The 24,353-nt window shown below is 40.6% G+C and overlaps 1 protein-coding gene across 1 annotated transcript in view; it reads left to right on the top strand.

The window, feature by feature from the left end:
* Positions 1–23,986, top strand: part of SLC39A8 (solute carrier family 39 member 8) — a 33,017-nt gene extending 9,031 nt beyond the window's left edge. Inside the window, exons 2-8 of the mRNA XM_075265282.1 lie at positions 9,570–9,720; positions 13,682–13,851; positions 16,165–16,287; positions 16,385–16,543; positions 18,408–18,615; positions 21,333–21,517; positions 23,837–23,986. Of these exons, the coding sequence (XP_075121383.1) occupies positions 9,570–9,720; positions 13,682–13,851; positions 16,165–16,287; positions 16,385–16,543; positions 18,408–18,615; positions 21,333–21,517; positions 23,837–23,986 (1,146 nt within the window). The remainder of the gene's footprint in view (positions 1–9,569; positions 9,721–13,681; positions 13,852–16,164; positions 16,288–16,384; positions 16,544–18,407; positions 18,616–21,332; positions 21,518–23,836) is intronic.
* The last annotated feature ends 367 nt before the right edge of the window (positions 23,987–24,353 follow it).

Raw genomic sequence — 24,353 nt, 5'->3', positions numbered from 1 at the left:
AGTTAACCCTTTCCCGCCGATGGCATTTTTTGATTTTCGTTTTTGACTCCCCTCCTTCTAAACCCCATAACTTTTTTATTTCTCCGCTCCCAGAGTCATATGAGGTCTTAATTTTTGCGGGACAAATTTTTCTTCATGATGCCACCATTGTTTATTCTATATAATGTACTGGGAAGCTGGAAAAAATTCAAAATGGGGTGGATTTCAAGAAAAAATGCATTTCTGCGACTTTCTTACGGGCTTTGGTTTTACGGCGTTCGCTGTGCAACCAAAATGACATGTCCCCTGTATTCTGTGTTTCGTTACGATTCTGGGGATACCAAATTTATATGGTTTTAGTTACATTTTGACCCCTTAAAAACAAATCCAAAACTGTTAAAAAATTTTTTTTTGAAAAGTCGCCATATTCCGACAGCCGTAACTTTTTTATACGTGCATGTACGGGGATGTATAAGGCGTCTTTTTTTGCGGGACTGGGTGTACTTTGTAGTTCTACCATTTTCGGGAAATGTTATTGCTTTGATCACTTTTTATTCAAATTTTTATCAGAATCAAAACAGTGAAAAAACGGCGGTTTGGCACTTTTGACCATTTTTCCCGCTATGGCGTTTACCGAACAGGAAAAATATTTGTATAGCTTTGTAGAGCGGGCGATTTTGGACGCGGGGATACCTAACATGTATGTGTTTCACAGTTTTTAACTACTTTTATATGTGTTCTAGGGAAAGGGGGGTGATTTGAATTTTTAATCCTTTTTTTTTTTTGTTTTTAATATTGTTTTTAAACTTTTTTTTTTTGCATTTATTAGACCGCCTAGGGGTATTGACATGGGTGGGTGGTGTTGCGGATTGTCAGAGCGGTGGGGGTTGGCAAACATGGCTGCTCCGGAGCGTTAAAGAGAGCCTCCTGGAGTATCGTTAAGGTGAGGGGCAAAGTGGTAAAGTATATGTATATGTGATTGTGTGGGGTTAGGGGTGAGGCTGTAGAGGGCAATATGAATTTTGTGGCTTGCTATGGTCCAAAGTGTGTGAGATTACAGAGATGGTGATGTGAGTTTGGGGTTTGTGGGGGTCCTGGGAAAAACGTATGTGCGCTATTGTGACGAAAAGTAGCCTATTGCGCAATGGGGTGTATTAACTATGTTTGTGGAAAATTTCAGCCAAATCGGTCGAGCAGGTTTTGCGTGATTGACTAACAAACATCCAAACACACAAACCCACAAACATCCAAACTCACAAACTTTCACATTTATAATATTAATAGGATAGGATGATACATTTTACAATAGTAAAAGTTAAGAGAGTGGTTGGTGAGATTAGAGTCAAATTTCTTAATAAGTGCAAACAAATCTTTTACACTTGTTATGAGAAGAGATAGCTTGCCACATTATTTTGCACCATTTCTCATTATCCCCATTATATACTTTGGCTGGATTCACATGCTGTAGTAATGTGCTGCGCAGCCAAAAAAAAATAAAGTTTACTCAAAGTTTTTACTGAAAATTGTGTAGTTTCACTTGTAAAAAAAAATGCACAGCCTATGCATTGTGGAGCTGTGGCAGCTTTTTGGTAAAACACAGGCCATGCTGTTTTATGTGTGTGGCACATTACCGCAACTTATGATCCCAGACTAAAGCTACACCATGATAAATGTGAGCCATTATGGACATGCTATATTTCTGCTGTCAGCACAGGGCCAGGATTCTTGGGGTTTAATACATGTCCACTTCTATTTATTGCACTATTTGCTGCACATGGGACACATTATCAGTAAACTATTAGATTATTTGTGAATCAACCTCTTATACTTGGTTCACATCTGCGTTCGGTATTCCTTTCCGGGAGTCCGCTTGGGGACTCCTCGAATGGACTACCGAACGCAATAGCAGGTGGTGTGCAGTGAAAGCACATGGACCCCATAGACTATATTTGGGTCCGTGTGTTTTCCACGCGGTGTCCGCACAGAACATGCAGAGAGAAAAGTAGTTAATGAATTACTTTCCTCTCCGCAGGACATGTGTAAACACTGCGCGGAAAACACACGGAACCCATTATAGTCTATGGGGTCTGTGTGCTTTCATCGCTCACCACTTGTCAATGCCTTCGGTATTCCATTCAGGGGGTCCCCAAGAAAGACTCCCGGAAAGGAATACAGAACGCAGATGTGAACCAGGCCTTAAAGAATCTTAAAATGCTTCATCACAGTTGCTGATGCTGAATGATAAATCTGTGCACCTTTACACATTGTAGTCTTGTGGAAACTCATCTTTTGAAAATGAACGAATGACTGACTGCATTCTGTCTCATTCTGGTTTGGCAGTATGAATGGTTCTCTGCCTTGGTTCTGGATACATTTTATACTGTCTAGTCTTCCTGGATACAGTGTCCTGATATTGCCTAATTTAGGTAATTTAGTCTACCATTACTGCAGGGGTGGAATGCAGCCAGTTCTTCCTATTTCTGCCAAACTAGTTGTTAAAAATTGTAAAGGAGAAGAGGAGCCCTGACCCCAGTTCTGGTAGAGCACAAGGTCATACGCTTCAATGATCAAGATAGAAGTATAAGTACTGGACTTACCTATCTGGTCTCTCAACCCTCCCATTAATGGGAACCTTTAAATTGTACAGGTATACTGATGGGGGACGTTGTTCTGGATGAGGGCAGTGATGGGGCTGTTATACTTTGGGGGAGGCAATCAATTATGTGGGACATAGAGGGGAGTATAAAGGTACTGTATGTTCACATAACAGAATCTGGAGCTGATTTTGAGGTGGATTGTTTTCAATGGGAGGCAGAGATTGAAGCAGAAAACTGAAATAAGTGCTATATTCGATCTTGCTCGAATACTGCAGCTGATTCAGCCATAGAGTCCACAGTGCGAGACACCCAGCAGATTGGGCTCATTCACTTGAGTGGAATCAACGAGCGAATGCTGAAGTGGAAAGCCAGTAAATGAAGAGAGATCTGAAGTTTGCCTCAAATGTATCTTAATTTTCAGTGGTATAAACATAGCCTTAAAGGGTTTATCCATCTTTTTGATATGATGAACTATTGTTAAGAAAACGAAGACACCTACAGATCAGCTGGGATGGCATGGCGGCCAGGAATGTTAATTTTCTAGAAGCTGCTTACTCGCCATACAATGTGTAGTGGAGGGTTTAGGTACCATGCAGAGCACATTATACTGTTGGAAATAGCTGATCTGCAGGGATACTGGCTGTCATACCCCACATATGTAATATTCTAAGCAATATTAAATCAATATTGGAAAAGTGGATAATCATCATATTATATAGAGTCATAATTTAAATTGGGGAGAAAGGGAACACTCTGGGTGACAGGAGGTGTTATAGGGAGCTCCAAAAGAGACTTTTGAAGGGGATGTAGCTTGAAAATTATTTATGGTGCAGCACCTATAGAAGTTGAAAACATTAGTTTTATACTCACTTTATTTAATTTAAAAAAATTGAATTAAAAATGTAACAGTAGGTCTGAAATATTTAAAAGAGAAGGGAAGGAGCAGATAAGAATGAAATAAAATAATATGAAGTTACGAAACAAGTGCATATCACAGCATATTTATCATGTAATGTACTCTCACCTCCCACTGACAACTATTTCAAAAAATGTTTTGATAGAGCAATTATTCAATCCAAGCTAAAAAATAATAATACACTGTAGCCAAGTATGGTATTTGTTATAAGGTACAGGGTTAGGCTAAGGCCCCACGGGCTGGAAATACAGTGCTAAAGCATTGCGAGAACAACTACAGCTTGAATGCATCGCAGTTCTTCCCGCAGTGGTTTGAACAGAAAGTTCACTGAGTTTTCCTCCCCGGACTTTTGTTACAATTATATTTACAGGAAAGCTGCCGGCGTTTCCGTAGATATAATTGACATGCTGTGATTTTCAAAACCATGACGGTTTTGGAAATCACAGCGTGTCCGCCCTGCGATTTTTTCCACAAAGTGGGCATGGGATTCACATAAATCCGATCCACTTTACATGTACTGTAAAATGCTGTGATTTTTACTGCGGCGTTTCCGCCGCCGCCAAATCGTGTGGTTTCGGGCCCGTGGGGCCACGGCCTTACTCGGGTATGACAGGTCAAATCATTACCAGATTAAAACAGACTGTGGTATAATATCTATTAATAAAGTAGCAAACCATATGGCAAAAAAACCAACCAATCAAACAAAAAACATAAAGAATTGTTTAAAAGGATTGTCGGAATAAACTTAGTGTTTTTTGTCATTGAAAGCCAGGGAAGGTAAAAAAGAAAAAAACAAACAAACAAACAAACAAAAACATACTCATTGTTCCTGGTGTTCTGGTGTCTCCCAGAAATTTTTCCTATAACAAAAAAAAACCCCATTTATCCTGGACCTGTTTAAATTTAGATACCATGTTATAAGCGGCTCAAATTGTTGACATTAAAAGTACAGCTTGTCTTGCAAAAAGACCCATGTGACAGAATTCTGGCATAGAAAAGGAATTTTTTTTTGCAGATGATAACAAGAAAAGTAGATAAAAATAATTAAAATCTAGGAATCTGACGTTAGGTTCACTCCTGTGCCTGGGTTTCTGTTCTATGGGTCCACTTGGGGACCCAAAGAACGGAAACCATAAACTGCTTAAAGAGCAATCACCCGCAGACCCTATAGACTATAATTGGGTCCACAGAAACATGTGAAAAAGTGCAGAGAGAAAAATCCTACTTGCATTTTTTAAGTGGGTTCGGGAACAGAAACCCCAAATGGAGACCTGGCGCAGCTGTAAAAATAGCCTGTGTCAAAGATATATCATATCAAATGAATTAATTTTAGGCCTGGTTCACATCTGCATTCGGTAATCCGTTCGGGGAGTCTGCATGGGGACCCCCCTGAACAGACTACCGAACGCACTGGCAAGTGGTGTGCAGTGAAAGCACACGGACCCCATAGAGTATAGTGGGGTCCTTGTGTTTTCCGCGCGGTGTCCGCATGGAACATGTGGACAGAAAAGTACTTCACGATCAACATTCCTGTCCGCATGACTTGTGCGGAGGCCATGGAGATAGCACACGGACCCCATTATAGTCTATGGGGTCCGTGTGCTTTCACTGCACACTGCTTGCCAGTGTATTCGGTAGTCTGTTCGGGGGTCCCCATGCGGACTCCCCAAATGGATTACCGAACGCAGATGTGATCCGGGTCTTAAAGGGAATAATTCACTGAAGCTCAACAATTGGAAACACTGATACTTTAAAACTTCACCGTTATTTAGATAAATAGAGCAGCATATCCTTAATATGTTTCCATGTCCAGAGACAACGTGTGTATGTGAGGGATTGATAAATCTGCAGTCAGATGATTAAGGCTGAGCTCACCCTTAATCTATTTCGCAATACTAACTGAACTCCCTTTCAATCAATGCACGTCTTTGGACTTTCTCAGGTGGCTCCTCCAAATATAGTTTTAAATATAGCTTGGGAGATGCAACCTCTCCTACCCTGAGGCTACTGGCCTAATGCCACGCCAACGGGGATCAGTGAGGAAGCAAAAAACCCCTTAAGGTCTGGATGATAGCCACAACCAGAAAGCCCACTAGCTTTACTGCACATATATATTTTTATGCCTATGTGTTTCATCAATAATAGATTCATCAGGCGCTTTCAAAAAGTCATCTGCTGCAATAACAATCTGCTAGTTAGGATGGCAAAACACTGCGCTGATGCCGGCATAAAAAAATCTCCCTATGTGGCGCCCACATAGTATAAGATGTGCTTTTTTTTTACTTCCACATCATATAAAACCCTCTTTTTTTGGCCCACAACACATTACTTAAACCCCTTTTTCTGGCTCTCCACATCCTATCCTATTAATATTATAAATGTGAAAGTTTGTGGGTTTGTGAGTTTGGATGTTCGGATGTTTGTTCCTCAATCACGGAAAAACCGCTTGGCTGATTTGGCTGAAAGTTTCCACAAACATAGTTAATACACCCGATTGCGCAATAGGCTACTTTTCGTCACAATAGCGCACATACGTTTGTGCCAGGACCCCCACAAAACCCAAACTCACACCACCATCTCTGCAATCTCACACACTTTGGACCATAGCAAGCCACAAAATTCATATTGCCCTCTACAGCCTCACCCCTAACCCCACACAATCTCATATACATATACTTTACCACTTTGCCCCTCACCTTAACGATACTCCAGGAGGCTCTCTTTAACGCTCCGGAGCAACCATGTTTGCTGACCCCCACCGCTCTGAAAATCCGCGACACTGCCCACCCATGTCAATACCCCTAGGCGGTCTAATAAATGCAAAAAAAAACAAGTTTAAAAAAAGTAAAAAAATATATAAAAAAAATAATAAAAAGGATTAAAAATTCAAATCACCCCCCTTTCCCTAGAACACATATAAAAGTAGTTAAAAACTGTGAAACACATGCATGTTAGGTATCCCCACGTCCGAAATCGCCCGCTCTACAAAGCTATACAAATATTTTTCCTGTTCGGTAAACGCCGTAGCGGGAAAAATGGTCAAAAGTGCCAAACCTCCATTTTTTCACTGTTTTGATTCTGATAAAAATTGGAATAAAAAGTGATCAAAGCAATAACATTTCCCGAAAATGGTAGAACTACAAAGTACACCCGGTCCCGCAAAAAAAGATGCCCTATACATCCCCGTACACAGACGTATAAAAACGTTACGGCTGTCGGAATATGGCGACTTTTCAAAAAATAATTTTTTTCAACAGTTTTGGATTTTTTTTTAAGGGGTCAAAATGTAAATAAAACCATATAAATTTGGTATCCCCAGAATCGTAACGAAACACAGAATACAGGGGACATGTCATTTTGGCTGCACAGTGAACGCCGTAAAACCAAAGCCCATAAGAAAGTCGCACAATTGCATTTTTTCTTCAAATCCACCCCATTCTGAATTTTTTCCCTGCTTCCCAGTACATTATATAGAATAAATAATGGTGGCATCATGAACAAAAATTTGTCCCAGGAAAAATTAAGACCTCATATGGCTCTGGGAGCGGAGAAATAAAAAAGTTATGGGGTTTAGAAGGAGGGGAGTCAAAAACGAAAATCAAAAAATGCCATCGGCGGCAAAGGGTTAACTTCAAATACTTCTGTCCCAAAGTCACTATGTAAAGTTTCTCACAACACCATATATATAGCAGCTCTAATACAAAGTAACTTCAACACAAAAGTCTCACGTATTCTCTGAATTACTGCATAAACAAGATATAAACTTACATTTCATATCCCATACCTTATACACACTACGAAAACTTTACCCACGCCTGTATATACCCACTTCTACAATCACCGCAGACGAAGTCGTGGGTACCAGCTAGTAGTATATAACTCTCCTTTTCTAGCACTTCCCGTTTTTCTGGTCCACCACACAGTAAATGACCACCTTTTTGGCCACCACAAGGTATTTGATCCTTTTTTTGCTACCACCCCTTTTTATGGCCCCCACACAGTATATTAATGTACAGTATATATAAATGAAGGTTTACCAGACATGAACCTACCTATTTAGGGTCACTGTAATTTGTATAACATGAATATTTCATTCAGGACCGTCAGAAAGCATGCAAAAATGCAAAGTAATCTTTAGTGATAGCCTTTTTCTTAGAAGCAGCTAAAAGTGATATATCAAAATTTTTAATTATGTTTAATAGAACAACTTGAGGAATTCTTTTTACTTTACATACAGTTCTCAGACAATTCTCTGTCCCATTTGCTTCCATGCTATGTGTTATTGATAGACAATTTTATACAAAAAAGATTCTGTGAAATGTTTGTCTGTAAAATAGAAAAACGTCAATGAAATACTTTCCTTATCTCTTTAAGTATGTTCACAGACACAGAAAGGTTATCTTCAAAATTGTCTCAGTCATCACTTATTCACACTTTCTAAAGTCACTCCCTTGTCTGTATCTGATGCCAGTAGGACACTTTCTTACAGCCTGTTATCTCATATGAAACACAATTCACCCTTTCTTAATAGTATGTATAATGTATATACTCAGATGCTTATTTAAATCATTTTTCCTTTTAAAATTGTTTGATATTTGTATAATGCATTAGAAAATGACAAGACTGTATGTGATATACTGTGTGCAGGCCCATTTTAACACATTGGTGGCCCCAGTTCAAAGGTGGCCCCCCATCACCACTTAGATATACCTGACCAACACAAATTATAATGGCCTCCTCAGTGGTGTCCACATAGTATGATACCTCTTAGAGGCTGTCATACAATATAATGCCTCCTTAGTGGCCCTATACAATATAATGGCCCTCAGTGGTGTCCACATAGTATGATACCTCTTAGAGGCTGTCATACAATATAATGCCTCCTTAGTGGCCCTATACAATATAATGGCCCTCAGTGGTGTCCACATAGTATGATACCTCTTAGAGGCTGTCATACAATATAATGTCTCCTTAGTGGCCCTATACAATATAATGGCCCTCAGTGGCCCATCACACAATCAAATTCCCCTGCAGTGGCATCATACAGTAACCTGTTCCCTGCAGTAAGCCCTCAAACATTATCCTGTCCAACCCCAGTGGCCCTTCAGATATTATATTATAATGTCCTTCCCCAGTTGACCTCACAGTGTAATGTTTCTCTTCTGATGTATCCACAGTATAATGTCCCACTCTAGTTGTCCCCACAGTATAATATCTCTCTCCAGGTTGCCCCCACAGTATAATATCACCCCATAACTTCATGTCCTCCTTCAGGTTTTCCCCCACAGTTTCATTTATTTTGTCCCCACACCCACAATTTCATGTCCCCCCAGTTACCACAGTTATGTCCCCTCTAGGTTGTCCCCATAGTATATATCAAAACAAAGAAATAAACAAACAAAAAACAACCTAATACCTTTCCCCTGTTCTCATTTGTCTCTGGTGCTGACAGCTTCAGGGAATATCAGTAGTGATGTAAGTGACATCACTACATGATGCCTACTGCGCCCAAGACACCGGGAACTAGGGACAGGGACCGATTGGTGAAGCAGGAGGCGGACAGCTCTCTCCATTACCATTGTACTCAACTCATCTGCACCAGGAACAGATAGACAGCACTTTAAATGCTGGACTTGCACTGTCCAAAGGAGACACCCTGCTACCATAGAGCCTGGGGTTGGTCCTATGGTTAAAGCGGCCCAAGAGTATTCAGTATTTAAGTGATACATAGCCAAAGTGTCACATTCAGATGTCTGCAAGTTTCTGAAGTTAGATAAGTCCTCTATACATAACTAAGAACACAAAGGAGGAAGCAGCATTGTGATGTAAAGCAAATCCAAGGAAAGGTTTTTATTCACCCAGTGCACAGAAATGTTTCAACAATGCCTCTGTGGAACAGTTATAATAAGCATATAGTAAAAGGAAGATATTACACGGTGATAGCTTAGCTATAGGATGTGCAACTATGAAACTGGACCCTATGCATAATGATGCACTGCCAGTAGAGATATGGATCCTCTGCTGTAGTATAGCTTAGTATTTTCATCTATTAATCATCTTTCCCTTCTGTCTTTCAGTGCTATACTAATGAAGAAATTTTTGCTCGTTTTGGAAACCAAATTACACATGTAAACTTTCAGGATGCCTGTCCAGCCCTTTTATATCAATTGTTTACTCACCCATGTACAAATGAAGAACAACCATATCAAAAGCCTTCCCCTGCACAAGGTACAATCTGGTTATATTCTCAACTCTAAAATGTGCTATTGATGAGACAGAAGTCCCTGTAATTTCCATTTATGCTGTTGGATGTTTAGAATTTTTTTTTTTTTTAGCATTTCTACACATATTAGTATTATCAGGTATCATCACAGTTGCTAAAATATTCCCTAACTCTTGGTTCACATCTGAGTTTGGGCTTCCGCTCATGGGGTCCATTTGGAGACCCAAAAAATGGAAATCTATTCTGCTTAAAAAGTGGTTACCTGCGGAAACCTGCAGACCCCATAGACTATAATTGGGTTTGACAGGTTTTAACACGGTTTCCGTCCAAAAAATGTGGAAAAATGTGGCGAGAAAAATCCTGCTTTTTTCTCTCCATATTTTTTAAGCAGAATGATGAATGGAATGCCCAAATGGGTCACCAGTGCAAGTGTGAACCTAGCGTTAGTAATATTTTTTAAATGAACTATATTTTTTATATTATACTTAGCAGACCTCTAAGTAAAACTGGTCCTTGTTGCAAAGGGTCTCCTTTCACTACCCCTGCCATATGTATGGAGAAGTCTTGTGACAGTAAGGCTGCATTCACACTGAGTAACGCTGGCGTTTTTTGTGCTTATTTTTGCACATAGCGCCGCGTTAGAGCCGCGTTAGCGCCGCGTACACGCCGCGTTTGCGCCGCGCTATTTTGCAGTGGCGTTGACCAGCATTAATGCGGCGTATACGCGGCGCTATGTGCAAAAATAAGCACAAAAAACGCCAGCGTTACTCAGTGTGAATGCAGCCTAAGGCTGAGGCTCCATATTACGTAAATGCAGCTTTTTTTTGTTGCAGATTTTGTTATGGTTTTTTGAGCCAAAGCCAGGAGTGGATTGAGCAGGAGGTAGAGGTATAACAACTTCCTATATATTTACTATTCCTTTTGTAGCCATTCTTTACTTTGGCTCAAAAAAACCGCAGCAAAATCTGCAACAAAAAAGCTGCGTTTTCGCAATGTGGAGCCTCAGCCCGGAAAGGTTTTCTTCATGTGAACCCTCTGATTTATGTTTTGCCAAGAGCAAACTTAAAATAATACCTTCATTTTTTTGAATTTTACTTTATTCAAATTTTAGTTAGGAAGTGGATGTAGTAGACAGCTTATCTGCAGGAAGCCATCAAAAGGACTTCATGATGCACCCCAGCCACTCATTCCCCTATAGTCCTGTTTTTAAGGCACCTTTCAATGCTGGTATCGCCTTACCAACTACCACTCATACTGTTAGGATGCCCATGCATGTGACATAAACATCACACAGACCCCCTAATTCTAACAAGATGGGGCAGCCATCTGACTATGCCCCTGTGGCAGGTGTCAAGAAAAGGAGGATTGGGCATGTTGGCTTTCAGCATGTCCGATTTTTCCTTCTGAAAGGAAATAAGCATTTGCCAGTACTGTCTTAGAATTATTCCCCTTTGCAATTGATTGGATGGGGAGTGGGATAGCTGCCGTCCAGACAACTGTTCAGTGCTGACTATCTAAGGTGTATTGCTACTTTTGCTCTACATCAATCTCTTCTCCTACAAATCAATGGAAGGACATAGCCGCTTGCCTATAATGCCCCAGTGGTAATTGTAGTTGAAGACTACTGTGCAAAAGATCATGTAAATACTGGGAGCTTTTATCGTTACGCTGCAATTTGATGGATCATTACATCCATAAAAAGATGCCTTACAATCATACAGCTGCAGTTTATAATACTACTGTATACTTTTAATAGCTTGGTATGAACCAATGTGCATCATATGTGAGAGTTTTATTGTACGCTGCTTGATGTTTCTTCATGACATGACAATTTCATGGGTACAGGACAATATGTGTCATAAGGTCAACAATAACTGTAGACATATAAAATGATCCTGTAAAATAATACAGCTAAGCCACCAGGGTTTACTATACCATAAAAAGCCACCAAGATAAGGCAGGTTATCTAAAGCACCACATTGTATGTAAGGGCTGGCTTAGCAAAAGTAAACTAAAGTTTGCCAGTCTAAGCAAAATATAAAACTGGCCACCAGTATTTAGTGAGTGTCATGACTTTACTGTTTTTTCCAATGAAGAAAAAAGGTTTATGAACGGTTTATGGCAGCCACTGTTCATAGGGAGAAAATGTTATATTATGTTCTACAGAGATGTGTTCACAATTCCCCCTCCTCTTACCAATGGGGTCTATAGCTTAATTTCCCTGCACACAAACACATTAATGTCAAATAATCTATCAGTATGATCTCATTATTCCGGTTATATATAGATCAGATTGGACTGTAGTTTTTTCTATATCTGTATTCTGACTACTTCAGGTTCATCAAATTTAATGAGAGATCAATCAGACATATAGAATCCTAACTAGTGATGAGCGAGTATTATTCGATCGAATACCTCGCCGGCATAGGAATGTGTGTAATCAGCCGAACACCAAGGGGTTAAACGCTTCGAATATTCAATGTGTTTAATCCCCTGGTGTTCGGCCGATTACACGCATATACCTATGCCTGTGAGGTATTGCATCGAAAACTACTCGCTCATCACTAATCCTAACCCATGTTGGAAATAAAATAGTTGTGACAATGCTTTTAAGGAAATGTGACTGCTATATACATAGTCACACTGAGATTATTGGTATTTAGGCCCTTTTTTCTAGTCCAAGATACTGCATTACATTAGCTCACCTCATATTCTTCTGTTGCTTTTACACTGCAGGTATGTATTGAATTGTACCTGCTTTAGACTAGGTACCAAATGAACCAAAGTAGATCTAGAAGGTCACACCGCAGAAAAAATGTTTTTCCCGCAGCGCTTTTCACAGAAAATCTATAGAGATTTGTGAACTTTCTGCTTCCATTATACCCATAGGGAAACCACCGGTGTTTCCGTAGGTATAACTGACATGCTTTGGTTTTTGGAAATCGCAGCGTTTCTGCTGTGCGTATGTTTCTGTGGTATTCGCTATAATCTCATCCACTATGCAATGACTGTTTACACCATGTGGGGCCCCGGCCCTAAGGTCAGTGCCAGGTCCAGTCCATTCCCACTGGTTGGTGTGCACTTTCAAAAACTGGTGTTAACTGTTTTTTTTAATTAAATAACACAATAAAGAGACAAATTAAAACATTGTTTGGAAATATAACTATAGAATATGTGCCATTGCATTACAGTAAAGTATAAATTTCACCAGGCCAAGTGACAACTGAAGTATCATAAGTAAGAAAATTGAGAACCAGTTGCAGCATAACTATTTATTAGTATAACGCCGTTGTGGCCTGGACAGTCTTATATACAGAATGGTTATTGTGGCTTGCTAATTGGTAATGAGTCACATTCTAAGACATGTCTGACTTTCTCCAGTGCGTCAGAGGTCTCTCAGATACAGGACTTTCTTGCAGGTGCAATAGCTGTATTTGCCAAGGCAGGACATTGTATGCACCCTGAGCCCATTCCTCTTTCTATATCTTTTAATTCCGGGAATCTGCAGTATCAGCTTTGCAGTTAGAATAGTATTCAGTGTACAGCAGCTTCTTTATTTTGTCGTTACGGTGACTTATTTTCACTTAACATGACGCATCTGTGTAGCTGGGTCTGATGTTGACTTCTATTACAATGTTGCTTTACTCGTAGAGAATTAAGTGATGTATTATGTTACTAACACATTATTTGGATTAAAGGTGATCATTTTCATCTGGATTATGTGGGTTGAATGTAAAGTTACAGTATAGTCTCCCAGGTTAAGCTTGTACAGGTCAATACAGATTTAACACTTTCATGTGGAAATCCAATAGTTTTCCATTACAAGGGAGAAGATTGTCACCATTACCTGGCATCCTTACCCCCTATCCCATATTAAATAGACTGCATAATAGGATATCACGTATTGAATAGACTTATATTATTTCATCTATTATTCAACATGTGAATTTTTCATTTATTTTACAGTTTGGGGATTTGGCTTCCTTACAGTAACCATCATTAACTTGACATCATTGGTTGGATTATTTATTACTCCTCTGATAAAGAAGCCTTATTTTCCAAAAATATTAACTTACTTTGTGGGACTGGCCATTGGAACCTTGTTTTCAAATGCTATATTTCAGCTTATTCCAGAGGTAAGTGCCATTCATACTGTAATTTATGGGAAAAACTTTCTATAATACAGATAGAAACATACCGTATATACTCGAGTATAAGCCGACCCGAATATAAGCCGAGGCCCCTAATTTTACCACAAAAAACTGGGAAAACATATTGACTCGAGTATAAGCTGAGGGGGGGAAATGCAGCAGCTACTGGAAAATTTCAAAAATTAAAATGGTCGAAGTTTTTGGGTGCAGTAGTTGCTGGGTGCTGGGGTAGGGGAGGGGGTGTTTTGGTTGTCTGTTTGCCCCTTCCCTGAGCTTGAGGACTTGGTTTTTTCCCCCACTTGGAATTCAGTCTGGCTGTATATAGGGTATCTGCAGTTCTCCTATTAACCCCTTCCCGATGTAACAGGAGCACTGCAGATCCCCTATATTCAGTAGACCGGGCACTTTCAGACACAGGCATACCTAATGTGTATGTGTTTCACAGTCATTTTCTACTTTTGTGTGTATTCTAGGGAAAGGAGGGATTTAGAACTTTTATTTTTTTTTATCTCTTTTTTTTTTTTTTGCACTATTTTATGGGAGATTCTATACATTGATATTGTGGCTGGTCATAGACCCCCCCCCTCCTTAAAAAAAAGGACTTGAGTATATGCCGAGGGGGGCTTTTTCAGCTCAAAAACTGGGCTGAAAAATTTGGCTTATACTTGAGTATATACGGTATTTATAATATTTAATTTACTTTTTAATCATAATGGTAAAATGGAAAATAATGCTATAAAGGAATAAAGAGTATGAAATAGATATGTCCATAATATTGAAGTGACACTGAGGATAAGGCATGAATGCTAAGGACTTCTACTACTTCATTATGTGTGGTTTAGCTACTGACGGACTTCTAAGGTCTAGTGACAAATGACAATAAAGAGTAGGTCACTTTCTATACTACTACTAGACCCAAACCTCCTTATCTGCTCTGCACATTTAAAGGGGGTTTTCAGGCTTTCAAGACCTGAAACTCCGACAGATCAGCTGAACCAGCAGGTCATGTGATGCCACATTCATTGGTCTCATGACCTGTCTATGGCTCAGCCACATTCAATGGGGTTTAGCTACAAAACCAAGTGCAGCCGCTGCACAATGTACAGAGACATGCTTAGTCTTCAATGAAGAGGCTGCAGTGCTTGTCTAAATACTTTGGTCTCTTCACACAGCTGATCTCACATGCCAGGCCCCTGCTGATCTTTGATTGATGACCTATGGGAAGGATAGATAGTCAAGCTTATAAGCCTGGAGAATCCCTTGAAGGCCAGGGCCCCACTATGTGGAAACACAGCATTTTAATGTCAAACTCTGCCTTTTACAGTACCTGCAAAGTAGATGGGATTCTGACTAATGTTTTAGTAAATCACAGCATGTCACTTATACCTATGGAAACGCTGGTGTTTTCTGTATAGGTATAATAGAAGCAGAAAGTCTGAAGAGGAAAACACTGCAGATTTTCTGTAAAAAATGCTGAGGAAAAAAAACGCAATGCGTTTCCATCCGAGTTTGTTCCGCAGCTTTTTTTTTGTTTGATTTTTTTTTAACAGTGATTTGCTATGTGGGACCATAGCCTAAAGATGAGACATTATTTCACTCCATGGCATTGACATTTTACAAACAGATTTTTTCATTTTTTTTTTTTACCATTAGGGTGCATTCACACTGAGTAAACGCTAGCTTATTCTGAACGTAAAACACGTTCAGAATAAGCGGCGTCTAAAGCAGCTCCATTCATTTCTATGGGAGCGGGGATACGAGCGCTCCCCATAGAAATGAATGGGCTGCTTCTTTCACTCCGTGCAGTCCCATTGAAGTGAATGGGGAGTGCCGGCGTGTACGCTCCGGCATGAGCAGAGCTTGCCGTATACGCCGGCACTCCCCATTCACTTCAATGGGACTGCACGGAGTGAAAGAAGCAGCCCATTCATTTCTATGGGGAGCGCTCGTATCCCCGCTCCCATAGAAATGAATGGAGCTGCTTTAGACGCCGCTTATTCTGAACGTGTTTTACGTTCAGAATAAGCTAGCGTTTACTCAGTGTGAATGCACCCTTAAACTAATTTTTCTGTTTCCCTCCACACAATCTTTTGCATGGATCGGGTCCTGTGCATCTTCCTGTCTTTTTTTTAATTTAATTGACATTTCGCATTTCAACATATATAAAAGTTGCAAGGACTTACTGTAACATTTAGTGGAAAGTGCCAAAGTAGACTGGACAGACAGGCTTTGTTTTAGTTTGAAAGCAACTCCGTTACGATAAGAGGCTGAAGCTAAAATTTGTGGATCTTGTTGCAGGCATTTGGATTTGATCCTAAACATGATGATTACATTACTAAATCCATTGCGGTTTTTGGAGGCTTCTACCTCCTAATGTTTGTTGAAAGAATACTGAAAATGAGTCTGAATATCTATGGAGAGGTATGATCACTATGTAACTATTACAAAAGTTCTGGGCTGTTTATTAAACTGAATCTGTCATTCCAACTTGCATATTTTATTTTTCTTCATGTTTTAGGGTGTTCATACTCACTTAGAAATTGATAACCCTCCTCGCCACGAAATGAACACACAACACCAAAAGTGCAAAAATGGGTCCACTGTGTTTGAGAATTCTACTGTAACAGAAGTAAATGGTACTGTCAGTCCAGATCAAGTCAGTGTGGTTTCATCAAAGGTATTATTATTATTATTATTATTGTTTATAGACATATTCCGTCTATATTTCTGTTTGTGGTATTGAATGAAGTGTGGGGTTTGGGGGAATTGAGGGTAGAGAAAGATCTAAATTATTTACTTCCGTATAGGTATAATAGAAGCAGAAAGTCCACTGAGGAACTAAACTATGTGAAAAATGCTGCAGGAAAAACCGCAATGCGTTTCTGCCGCTGTTTTTCCCACAGTGCTTTTTGGCTGTGACCCGCGACATGGGGGCCCTAGCCTAAAGGGGCTGTCAAATCAACTACTTGTGGTTAATTCTTGAGCATGTGCATGGATTTTTCAATGTCTATTCACAAGTATAAATGTTATCTATGTCTGTAGCACTCTATGGCTAGCAAGCAGGGTACTAGAATATGGCCCTAGCCTATAAATGAATGCAGAAAAGAGAGCTCCACACTCAACAAATGTTCCTTATAATAAATATTAATAGAGATGAGGTTTCATCCGAGTGACCTTCATCAGACTCAATTGCTGCTTGGACTACACAAATATCCTGGGCGCTAATAAATGCTGATCAGCCACCAAAATGCTTCATTCTTATAACTATATGTTATCCACTTCCCTTCTTATCCCAGTAGAAATGTATGAGTAGATAGCCTTCTGGGTGTTACCAGTTGGGGATATCCCTGCACAGTCTCAAAATGGCAGCATCAGGCTGTGCAGAAATACTCCCCCTACTGGCAACACCCAGAGCTATAGCTCCCGTTTAAATGGATGAGCACTCTTGGGTGACCACAGTAACTTCAGCCACTGCTGAGATCCATTATTGTTCTATGTGAGTTAGTGGCTACCAGTGTACTGTATTGTAAAGCTCAGCATTTCTTGCTTCTTTTATTGCAGCTTTGTTATAGGAATGACATTTAGGTGATGTAACAGATAAGCTCACAGGGATCATAGTAATTAAAGATTTACAGTAGGCTTTATTTACCTGTAAGAAATGCTTATAGCATTAAATATTCTCTTTATAGTACCTATAATTTTGCCAGACTTACATGTGTTGCCAAATATGTAAGTAAAGCAGTTTAATGACTCTGTCCCAATCTGCTGGTGCAGCTAAATCCATCACATAAAGGAACTTTGTCACAAACCAAATACACAGTTCACTGCAATTGTAAAATCTCCCTATGTTCTGAGCTGGCAGGTCTTGTGTGAATATGCTTTCATACATATATAGTATATTGTTTGCAGGTGTTCAGTGTTAGCAGTTGCATCCAGGCCCTGGTGCTGAAGGGGCCCAAGACCCATTTACTGCAAAAGAAAAAAAGACTCCAGAATTTTAACTCATTCCCAACACACATAGGGCACACTTAAGAGCAGGATGGGTATAATAGCAGTGGGGTCTTTGTTGTTTTACACAGCAGTGCCGGTAATCAGATACGTCTCTGATCAGATGTGGCCATGACATCTCAGGGCTCACTTCTACTTTCACTATTCTTTGCTTCATGGTGACATTGTGGGAGCCATTCAGTTACTCTGTAGTAATACAATCTTACCATAATCTCCAACACAGTAATAGCTACAGATTTTGCTTTGGTGCTCCAAAGCTTCAAGTTTAACTTGCTGGTTTCCTATTATTCTATTTGAAAAAATTGGATAGAAGGTGAATCCTTGTGTTTCACCCTACACCTATCCTCCCGCCTAAGGCCATTCACACAGACAGAACATAGTCACTGTATATTTTGCAGAGAGTGTTCCTTAAATATCACAGACTAACTATATTAGTGTCTATTGTACTAAACTGTTCTGCCCTAAAAAGCTACAGAAGACAAAAACCTTTCTGCAGTCATTTACCTTATCTTTCACATTACCATATTTTACAGGACCTAGATGAAGGGGCTCATTGTTTCAGAATAAAGAAATGGACACCACTGAGGGACATTGGAACAATGGCATGGATGATTACATTGAGTGATGGCCTACATAACTTCATTGATGGCCTTGCTATTGGAGCTTCATTTACCCTGTCCCCTATGCAGGGGCTGAGCACATCTATTGCAATTGTATGTGAAGAATTTCCCCATGAATTTGGTAAGGAGTGTAAAACATTTTTTTTGTTAATAATGAACTTTAATTGACTCTTATAATAGTGTATGTATACTGTATAGTTATTAAGGTATTCTAGAGTGTCATAATAACTTGCATTGTAAAATAAGACTCCTCAGTGACCACCATAAAACAGGCGTATGAGCAGTCATTACAGGATTTAACTCAGGTTTGTTCATTATTGATACCTCAGATTTATGAAAGACAAATCTTTCTAAATATGGGAAGAAAAGATGTAGAGTCGTGGCCATAATCACTTCTTATAACCATCGATAAGCTTCTTACACCTCTCATCTGGAATTTTGGACCACTTTTACAAACTGCTCAAGGGCTCTCATATTTGAACACAGTCAACAGGCAGCAAAACCACCCCAAAACATCTTTGAACTTCCACCATATTTGAGCTTTATCTGTCCACGTGCTTCATCTGTCCACGTGCCATTTTCCTCAAAGCAATATTTCATCTTCTCTGGGTTAAAAATCTGCAGCACACTGTGATTTTTTTCTGCAGTATGCAGATGGGATTTGCTTAAAGAGGACCTTTCACCACTTTTGGGCACATGCAGTGTTATATACTGCTGGAAAGCTGACAGTGCGCTGAATTCAGCACACTGTCGGCTTTCCCGATCTGTGCCCGCTGTAAAGAGCTTACGGTGCCGGTACCGTAGTGCTCTATGGTCAGAAGGGCGTTTCTGACCATTAGCCAGAGACGTCCTTCTGCCTCGCGGCGCCAATCGCGCTGTGCTGTGGAGCGGGGAGGAACGCCCCCTCCCTCTGCTCACACACCTCGTTCATAGACGAGCATTATCAGGAGCGGGAGGGGGGAGTTCCTCCCCGCTCCACAGCACAGCGCGATAGGCGCCGCGAGGCAGAAGGACGTCTCTGGCTAATGGTCAGAAACGCCCTTCTGACCATAGAGCACTACGGTACCGGCACCGTAAGCTCTTTACAGCGGGCACAGATCGGGACAGCCGACAGTGCGCTGAATTCAGCGCACTGTCAGCTTTCCAGCAGTATATAACACTGCATGTGCCCAAAAGTGGTGAAAGGTCCTCTTTAAATGCCATCCACTACACTACCACTGTACATCACAGTGGGTTAGCCGCTGGTGATTCTGCCACTAGCCCACTGCAGACTCTCCCCATGTGTGTCCACAGCCAAAAAGGGGTTGTCCAATTTAAGTAAATAAATGTTATTGTTTGTTTATTGAGTTAGTTACATAATTTTCCACCATACTTAACAATTTCTTAGGATTTTCTAGATCTCTGCTTGCTGGCTAAAAATCAGCCCATGGTCATGTGATATACAGTCCATGGTCATGTGATATACAGTCCATGGTCATGTGATATACAGTCCATGGTCATGTTATGAACACACAGGTCACAGACTAAAATGAGCTGAGCATTTGAGTGACCAACACATGACCATGGGCAAGGCTGGTTTTAGACAAAAAACTAAAAGCGGGGCCCCCATAACATGACATACCAACACTATCATATTCAGTCATTTCATAAGTCAGGGCTGCACTTCCAGCAGGATTGATATAGTCTCAAAAGATAAGGAATACAAAAAAAAATTGTAAAGATATATATAGTTGTGAAACTGCTTTGTGTGTACCGCTATACTGGGGAGAATTACCACTATACAGAAAATTGCCAAAAAAATCCATATCATGTATGCAATACCTCTATACAAGGCCCAGATAATACACAACCTCCACACAGTGACTTCCGCCATTACATTGTATAGTCAATGATAGACAATGGCCATGCACTACACAGACTTCTATATGTAACTAGAGCTCCCCTGATCCGGAGCAACAGATCAAAGGTCTGGTGCTGCGGAGTCCGGGGCCCTAGGCATTTGCTCTTTTTGCCCCCCATCCCCAACCAACGCCGGCCCTGACCATGGACTGTATATCACATGACCATAGAGTGAAGAATATAATGAATCAAAGGAGTGGATACAGAAAGTATGTTGTAAAATGTTATAACTTTTCATTATACAAACAGTAGCATGTATGTGCTGAAACTGGATAACCCGTTTAAATGCCTGTTCCTGGATCTATATTTTAATAACCTATCCCTAGTTTGACAGCTGATATTGGGAGCAGCATCTGTCTGCACTAGCCCAGTGTATAGAGCCACAAATAGACAGCTCTGTGCAATGTGTATTTGCCATGCTAGGTTGCTGAATCTGTTACTTCACCTAAGGGCTCGTTCACATCTGCGTTGTTCGGTCCTTATTGCAGGTTTCCGTTTCCTGCATAAAACAGATGCAGGAGACGGAAGCCTGCAGGAGACTTTCTCACCCATTCATTTGAAAGCTGTCCGGCCGTGCGCGGCAGTGAGCGTTTTGCGCTCTCCGCCGCGAAACCGGGTTTTATAATCCGGACACAGAGTCGGACATGCACTACTCTGTGTCCGGATAAAAAAATCCGGTTTCGCGGCGGAGAGCCTAAAACGCTCACCGCCGCGCACGGCCGGACCCGGTCTATGGTTTCCGTCTTCTGCCATGCAGAAGACGGAAACCATAGTACGGAGACATGAATGCAGGTGTGAACCCAGCGTAACATGTTCTCCTGCAATAGTATAAAATGCAATAGTATAAAAACCTAAACATATCAGCATAATATAAACAGCATTAAAAGTGAAAAATGTGTGATCTATGCCTTTTATATATTATATGTTCCTATTTTTCAGGTGATTTTGCCATCTTGATCAGTTCCGGAATGAGTATTCCCCAGGCATTGTTCTTCAACTTTACATCAGCTTGCTCGTGTTACCTTGGGCTGGTCATTGGGATTGTAGTGGGCAACAACTTTGAACCTAACATCATCTTTGGGATAGCTGGAGGAATGTTTCTGTACATCGGACTAGCAGATATGGTAAGCATATAGATTCAATGAACCTTTATTGGAAAACTTGTACTACTAAGGCCAGGGCCTGACGCAGCTGAAATACCACGGCAAAACTGAGGTGTTTTACAGTACCTACATACATCATCTGAGGCACTGTCACCCAGAGCATTTTGGTTTGGTTTATTCAAATCACTTCTGTCATTACAAAGATTTAAAGGGGTTGTCTGGGATAAATTAAAACTTTACTCCAAAGCTAAACCATCACCCCTGCCTAACTTGTAATATACTCCCTGTAAAAAAAATGTATATTTACCCATATGCCTGGAGCGGACATGTGACCGCCTCAGGCACATTTTCTGATTTCCTGGTGACGTTCCGTTTCGGCGTTAATTCACATTTTTATATTAAACATATTTTTTATGAATTTTGGAGATGTTAGTAATTTTCCATATTTATAGCTATATATATACACTCACCGGCCACTTTATTAGGTACACCATGCTAGTAACGGGTTGGACCCCCTTTTTTCCTTCAGAACTGCCTCAATTCTTCGTGGCATAGATTCAACAAGGTGCTGGAAGCATTCCTCAGAGATTTTGGTCCATATTGACATGATGGCATCACACAGTTGCCGCAGATTTGTCGGCTGCACATCCATGATGCGAATCTCCCGTTCCACCACATCCCAAAGATGCTCTATTGGATTGAGATCTGGTGACTGTGGAGGCCATTGGAGTACAGTGAACTCATTGTCATGTTCAAGAAACCAGTCTGAGATGATTCCAGCTTTATGACATGGCGCATTATCCTGCTGAAAGTAGCCATCAGATGTTGGGTACATTGTGGTCATAAAGGGATGGACATGGTCAGCAACAATACTCAGGTAGGCTTTGGCGTTGCAACGATGCTCAATTGGTACCAAGGGGCCCAAAGAGTGCCAAGAAAATATTCCCCACACCATGACACCACCACCACCAGCCTGAACCGTTGATACAAGGCAGGATGGATCCATGCTTTCATGTTGTTGACGCCAAATTCTGACCCTACCATCCGAATGTCGCAGCAGAAATCGAGACTCAGACCAGGCAACGTTTTTCCAATCTTCAATTGTCCAATTTCGATGAGCTTTTGCAAATTGTAGCCTCAGTTTCCTGTTCTTAGCTGAAAGGAGTGGCACCCGGTGTGGTCTTCTGCTGCTGTAGCCCATCTGCCTCAAAGTTCGACGTACTGTGCGTTCAGAGATGCTCTTCTGGCTACCTTGGTTGTAACGGGTGGCTATTTGAGTCACTGTTGCCTTTCTATCAGCTCGAACCAGTCTGGCCATTCTCCTCTGACCTCTGGCATCAACAACGCATTTCCGCCCACAGAACTGCCGCTCACTGGATGTTTTTTCTTTTTCGGACCATTCTCTGTAAACCCTAGAGATGGTTGTGTGTGAAAATCCCAGTAGATCAGCAGTTTCTGAAATACTCAGACCAGCCCTTCTGGCACCAACAACCATGCCACGTTCAAAGGCACTCAAATCACCTTTCTTCCCCATACTGATGCTCGGTTTGAACTGCAGGAGATTGTCTCGACCATGTCTACATGCCTAAATGCACTGAGTTGCCGCCATGTGATTGGCTGATTAGAAATTAAGTGTTAACAAGCAGTTGGACAGGTGTACCTAATAAAGTGGCCGGTGAGTGTATATATATATATATATATATATATATATATATATATATGTTAAAGGGGTATTCCCATAAACCTGAAGGCTGTCTGCTCTGTTCACTTCCTGTTTTTTTCGGCACATTAGTGGGCGGGGTTTCATTTGCTCTGCTATCTGCTATGTTTGCAGTTAGTAATGAGGGATTGTTGTAAATGCATTACCACAGTATGAAGCTGATGTAGCAGAGCTGGATTTGAGTCAGCTTGCATTAAATACAGAGGTACTGGCTGATAAGTGGAAGAGCTGAAGATAGAGTTCAGAAATCCCAGAGCTCTCACCTCCCCCTCCCCTGTCTGAGGAGCTCCGATACTTGTCAGACATACACAGCTCAGAGCTGCTGCCAGCACTCAGCCCCTCCCTCCCGCCTGAGAGCAGGGAACTATGTCACTTGGGAACTGAGCAGATAAGCCCAGTGGCCATAGAAACTAGTGTATACAATGAAGTGAATAAATTAAGATAGCGGCCAAACAAAGTAGCTTTGATAAAGCAATGTATTTATGAAAAGTCTTAAATCCACATAAACTAGCAGCATAGATAGGATGCTTTTCATGGGACAACCCCTTTAAGGTAATGGCAACCTATTTGGAGTCCATATTTTTATACAACTACAATAACATATTTATTTTGTCTTTCAGTTTCCTGAGCTCAATGACATGCTTAAAGACAAGATAAAAGGGAGAAAAACTGACCTGGTTTATTTTCTCATTCAGAACGCTGGTCTGATATCTGGATTTGCCATCATTCTCTTAATAACCCTGTATGCAGGAGAAATCAAACTAGATTAATCTGGATTGTTGTAATGGCTGGAAATACCAAAGACATTTTTTTTACAAAGACACTAGCCTTTATACTCTCTTTATTCAAGCCTCCATATGTGATGATGGATGATCAATGTCTATGCATACATGGATTACAAAGCACAAAGGAAAAAAATCAAAAAAACTTTGCAACTGTATTCACGGTGTGAAAAACAAACTATTGCTACTGAAGCAAATATTTATATGTATATTTATTGAATGCACCAGGCATTACCTGTACAGTGTTATAGTGAGCCAAAGGTGTTACAATATATGACACATATACAGCGCTGGCAGCCCTTGCTCCTTGATTTTGTAAAGCTAATGAATTGACTTATGAGCTCACGACCAAATT

This window comes from Leptodactylus fuscus, chromosome 1, assembly GCF_031893055.1.
Source record: "Leptodactylus fuscus isolate aLepFus1 chromosome 1, aLepFus1.hap2, whole genome shotgun sequence".
Taxonomy (NCBI): domain Eukaryota; kingdom Metazoa; phylum Chordata; class Amphibia; order Anura; family Leptodactylidae; genus Leptodactylus; species Leptodactylus fuscus.
Note: the sequence above shows the minus strand (reverse complement) of the source record. Positions and strands in the feature narration are given on the sequence as shown.